The sequence below is a fragment of the Centroberyx gerrardi genome, chromosome 18 (genome assembly GCF_048128805.1).
Source record: "Centroberyx gerrardi isolate f3 chromosome 18, fCenGer3.hap1.cur.20231027, whole genome shotgun sequence".
NCBI lineage: Eukaryota > Metazoa > Chordata > Actinopteri > Beryciformes > Berycidae > Centroberyx > Centroberyx gerrardi.
Genome location: NC_136014.1, coordinates 28,724,447 through 28,729,446, shown reverse-complemented (window position 1 = coordinate 28,729,446; position 5,000 = coordinate 28,724,447). Strand labels below are relative to the sequence as shown.

Below are 5,000 nucleotides of genomic sequence, written 5' to 3'. Positions count from 1 at the left end.
ACAACAACACTCCACACAGAAACCACAGCATCTGACTCCGGTTACCATGGAGACGGAAACCACAGCATCTGACTCCGGTTACCATAGAGACAGAAACCACAGCATCTGACTCCGGTTACCATGGAGACGGAAACCACAGCATCTGACTCCGGTTACCATAGAGACAGAAACCACAGCATCTGACTCCGGTTACCATGGAGACAAAACACTCATCTCCAGCACTTCATCATTCTAGGGTCAAAGGAATATTTGTTCCATTTGACTTCTGACCTCCTTCCTACTGGCTGTAATGCTCAGTAGAGTGTCAGTAGAGTGTCAGTAGAGTCACAGTGCAGTGTCAGTAGAGTGTCAGTAGAGTCACAGTGCAGTGTCAGTAGAGTGTCAGTAGAGTCACAGTGCAGTGTCAGTAGAGTGTCAGTAGAGTGTCAGCAGTCTCAGTAGTGTCAGTGTCAGTAGAATCTCAGTAGAGTGTCAGTAGACTCAGTAGAGTCTCAGTAGTGTCAGTAGTGTCAGCAGACTCAGTAGAGTATCAGAGTGTCAGTGGAGTGTCAGCAGTCTGAGTAGAGTGTCAATGTCAGTAGAGTCTAAGTAGAGTGTCAGTAGTGTCAATAGAGTGTCAGTAGTCTCAGTAGAGTGTCAGCAGTGTCAGTAGTCTCAGTAGAGTGCCAATAGAGTGCCAGTAGTGTCAGTAGAGTGTCAGTAGTGCCAGTAGTCTCAGTAGAGTGTCAGTAGAGTGTCAGTGGAGTGTCAGCATCTCAGCATCTCAGTAGTGTCAGTGTCAGTAGAGTGTAAGTAGTGTGTCAGTAGTCTCAGTAGAGTGTCAGCAGTGTCAGTAGAGTGCCAATAGAGTGTCAGTAGAGTCAGTAGAGTGTCAGTAGAGTGTCAGTAGTGTCAGTAGAGTGTCAGAGTGTCAGTAGAGTGTCAGTAGTGTCAGTAGAGTGTCAGCAGTGTCAGTAGTCTCAGTAGAGTGCCAATAGTGTCAGTAGAGTCAGTAGAGTGTCAGTAGAGTGTCAGTAGTGTCAGTAGAGTGTCAGTAGAGTCAGTAGAGTGTCAGAGTGTCAGTAGAGTGTCAGTAGTGTCAGTAGAGTGTCAGTAGAGTCAGTAGAGTGTCAGAGTGTCAGTAGAGTGTCAGTAGTGTCAGTAGAGTGTCAGTAGTGTCAGTAGAGTGTCAGTAGAGTGTCAGTAGTGTCAGTAGAGTGTCAGTAGTGTCGATAGAGTGTCAGTAGATTGTCAGAAATGTCAGTAGAGTGTCAGTGGATGCTAGCTTGTCAGAAACAAGCTGGACTTCCTGTTGTAGCGTTACATCACTTCCTGCTGCTGCTGAGGGAAAAAGATCACTGTGACATCACTACCCCGCCATTAAATACATGGAGATCTGATGAGAGGAGGAGAGGAGGGAAGAGGAGGAGAGGAGGAGAAGAGAGGAGAGGAGGGAAGAGGAGAGGAGAGGAGGAGAGGAGGAGAGGAGGGGAGGGAAGAGGAGAGGAGAGGAGAGGAGAGGAGGAGACGGAAGAGGAGAGGAGAGGAGAGGAGGAGAGGAGAGGAGAGGAGAGGAGGAGACAGAAGAGGAGAGGAGAGGAGAGGAGGAGGGGAGAGGAGAGGAGAGGAGGAGACAGAAGAGGAGAGGAGAGGAGAGGAGGAGGGGAGAGGAGAGGAGAGGAGGAGACAGAAGAGGAGAGGAGAGGAGAGGAGGAGGGGAGAGGAGAGGAGAGGAGGAGACAGAAGAGGAGAGGAGAGGAGAGGAGAGGAGAGGAGAGGAGGAGACGGAAGAGGAGAGGAGAGGAGGAGACAGAAGAGGAGAGGAGAGGAGGAGGGGAGAGGAGAGGAGAGGAGGAGACAGAAGAGGAGAGGAGAGGAGAGGAGAGGAGGGGAGAGGAGAGGAGAGGAGAGGAGAGGAGAGGAGAGGAGAGGAGAGGAGAGGAGAGGAGGAGACAGAAGAGGAGAGGAGAGGAGAGGAGAGGAGAGGAGGGGAGAGGAGAGGAGAGGAGAGGAGAGGAGAGGAGGAGGGGAGAGGAGAGGAGAGGAGCATCATCAGTTACCAGAGGAAGGTCCATCAGAACCTGCATCCCGTCTCCTGGTCCCATATGAGCCACATGGTTGAAGTTGGTCGGATTAGAAATCATCTTCGACCTCAACTCAGGATCCCTCAGCATCTCCCTGCACACACACACACACACACACACACACACACACACACACACACAGGCAGTTATGTATAAGTATATACAGTATACAGTGTACTGGCTGTGTTTATTCAGTTGAGACAGACAGGATGTGACTGTGACTGAGGGGAGGAGGTGGGGGAGGTGGGGGGACAGGAGGGGGGGAGGTGGAGGGACAGGAGGGGGGGGCAGGAGGGGGGGGGGAGGTGGAGGGACAGGAGGGGGGGGGGCAGGAGGGGGGGGGAGGTGGGGGGGCAGGAGGGGGGGGAGGTGGAGGGACAGGAGGGGGGGGGCAGGAGGGGGGAGGTGGAGGGACAGGAGGGGGGGGGGGCAGGAGGGGGGCATCAGTCACCTCCTCTGCTGCAGTCGCTCCTCCTCAGGAACCTTGAACAGGAACTTCCTCTTGCTGCGGGTTCGAACCATAAGCTTCTTACTGTTATCTGATGTTTCTGGGATGGCAAGGTCTCCCTCTGGAGGACAGACAGGCAGACAGGGAGACAGACAGTTTTAAGGTGTTCAGCTGCTGTGTTGACGTGTAGTGTTAAGGTGTTATGTTGTAGTGTTGAGGCGTTAAGTTGTAGTGTTGAGGTGGTAAGGTGTAGTGTTGAGGTGTTATGTTGTAGTGTTGAGGTGGTAAGTTGTAGTGTTGAGGTGGTAAGGTGTAGTGTTGAGGTGGTAAGTTGTAGTGTTGAGGTGGTAAGGTGTAGTGTTGAGGTGTTATGTTGTAGTGTTGAGGTGTTATGTTGTAGTGTTGAGGTGGTAAGGTGTAGTGTTGAGGTGTTATGTTGTAGTGTTGAGGTGTTAAGTTGTAGTGTTGAGGCGTTAAGTTGTAGTGTTGAGGTGTTATGTTGTAGTGTTGAGGCGTTAAGTTGTAGTGTTGAGGAGTTAAGTTGTAGTGTTGAGGTGGTAAGTTGTAGTGTTGAGGTGGTAAGGTGTAGTGTTGAGGTGTTATGTTGTAGTGTTGAGGCGGTAAGGTGTAGTGTTGAGGTGTTATTTTATAGTGTTGAAGCATTAAGGTGTAGTGTTGAGGTGGTAAGGTATAGTGTTGAGGTGTTATGTTGTAGTGTTGAGGTGTTATTTTATAGTGTTGAGGTGTTATGTTATAGTGTTGAAGCGTTAAGGTGTAGTGTTGAGGTGGTAAGGTATAGTGTTGAGGTGTTATGTTATAGTGTTGAGGTGGTAAGGTGTAGTGTTGAGGTGTTATGTTGTAGTGTTGAGGTGGTAAGGTGTAGTGTTGAGGTGGTAAGGTGTAGTGTTGAGGTGTTATGTTGTAGTGTTGAGGTGGTAAGGTGTAGTGTTGAGGTGGTAAGGTGTAGTGTTGAGGTGTTATGTTGTAGTGTTGAGGCGTGAAGTTGTAGTGTTGAGGCGTGAAGTTGTAGTGTTGAGGCGTGAAGTTGTAGTGTTGAGGTGTTATGTTGTAGTGTTGAGGCATTAAGTTGTAGTGTTGAGGCGTTAAGTTGTAGTGTTGAGGTGGTAAGGTGTAGTGTTGAGGTGTTATGTTGTAGTGTTGAGGTGGTAAGTTGTAGTGTTGAGGTGGTAAGGTGTAGTGTTGAGGTGTTATGTTGTAGTGTTGAGGTGTTATGTTGTAGTGTTGAGGTGGTAAGGTGTAGTGTTGAGGTGTTATGTTGTAGTGTTGAGGCGTTAAGTTGTAGTGTTGAGGCGTTAAGTTGTAGTGTTGAGGTGTTATGTTGTAGTGTTGAGGCGTTAAGTTGTAGTGTTGAGGCGTTAAGTTGTAGTGTTGAGGTGGTAAGTTGTAGTGTTGAGGTGGTAAGGTGTAGTGTTGAGGTGTTATGTTGTAGTGTTGAGGCGGTAAGGTGTAGTGTTGAGGTGTTATTTTATAGTGTTGAAGCGTTAAGGTGTAGTGTTGAGGTGGTAAGGTATAGTGTTGAGGTGTTATGTTGTAGTGTTGAGGTGTTATTTTATAGTGTTGAGGTGTTATGTTATAGTGTTGAAGCGTTAAGGTGTAGTGTTGAGGTGGTAAGGTATAGTGTTGAGGTGTTATGTTATAGTGTTGAGGTGGTAAGGTGTAGTGTTGAGGTGTTATGTTGTAGTGTTGAGGTGGTAAGGTGTAGTGTTGAGGTGGTAAGGTGTAGTGTTGAGGTGTTATGTTGTAGTGTTGAGGCGTGAAGTTGTAGTGTTGAGGCGTGAAGTTGTAGTGTTGAGGTGTTATGTTGTAGTGTTGAGGTGTTGAGGTGGTAAGGTGTAGTGTTGAGGTGGTAAGGTGTAGTGTTGAGGCGTTAAGTTGTAGTGTTGAGGCGTTAAGTTGTAGTGTTGAGGTGTTATGTTGTAGTGTTGAGGCGGTAAGGTGTAGTGTTGAGGCATTAAGTTGTAGTGTTGAGGTGTTATTTTATAGTGTTGAAGCGTTAAGGTGTAGTGTTGAGGTGGTAAGGTATAGTGTTGAGGTGTTATGTTGTAGTGTTGAGGTGTTATTTTATAGTGTTGAGGTGTTATGTTGTAGTGTTGAGGTGTTATTTTATAGTGTTGAGGTGTTATGTTATAGTGTTGAAGCGTTAAGGTGTAGTGTTGAGGTGTTATGTTATAGTGTTGAGGTGATAAGGTGTAGTGTTGAGGTGTTATGTTGTAGTGTTGAGGTGGTAAGGTGTAGTGTTGAGGTGTTATGTTGTAGTGTTGAGGCGTTAAGTTGTAGTGTTGAGGTGGTAAGGTATAGTGTTGAGGTGTGGTGTTAAGGTATAGTGTTGAGGTGTTATGTTGTAGTATTGAGGTGTTATGTTGTAGTGTTAAGGTGTTACAGTGTTAAGATGTAGTTTTAAGGTGTAGTGTTCAGGTGTAGTATTATCATGTTGAGGTAACTGCGCTGGACTAAAGTGTTCAGGTGTT

General features: G+C 47.4%; 1 protein-coding gene across 1 annotated transcript in view; it reads right to left on the bottom strand.

The window, feature by feature from the left end:
• The window catches only part of cdc42bpb (CDC42 binding protein kinase beta (DMPK-like)), a 62,537-nt gene that overhangs the window by 3,802 nt on the left and 53,735 nt on the right, over window positions 1-5,000 (bottom strand). Inside the window, 2 exon segments of the mRNA XM_078289790.1 lie at window positions 2,040-2,157; window positions 2,515-2,632. Coding sequence (XP_078145916.1) covers window positions 2,040-2,157; window positions 2,515-2,632 — 236 coding nt within the window.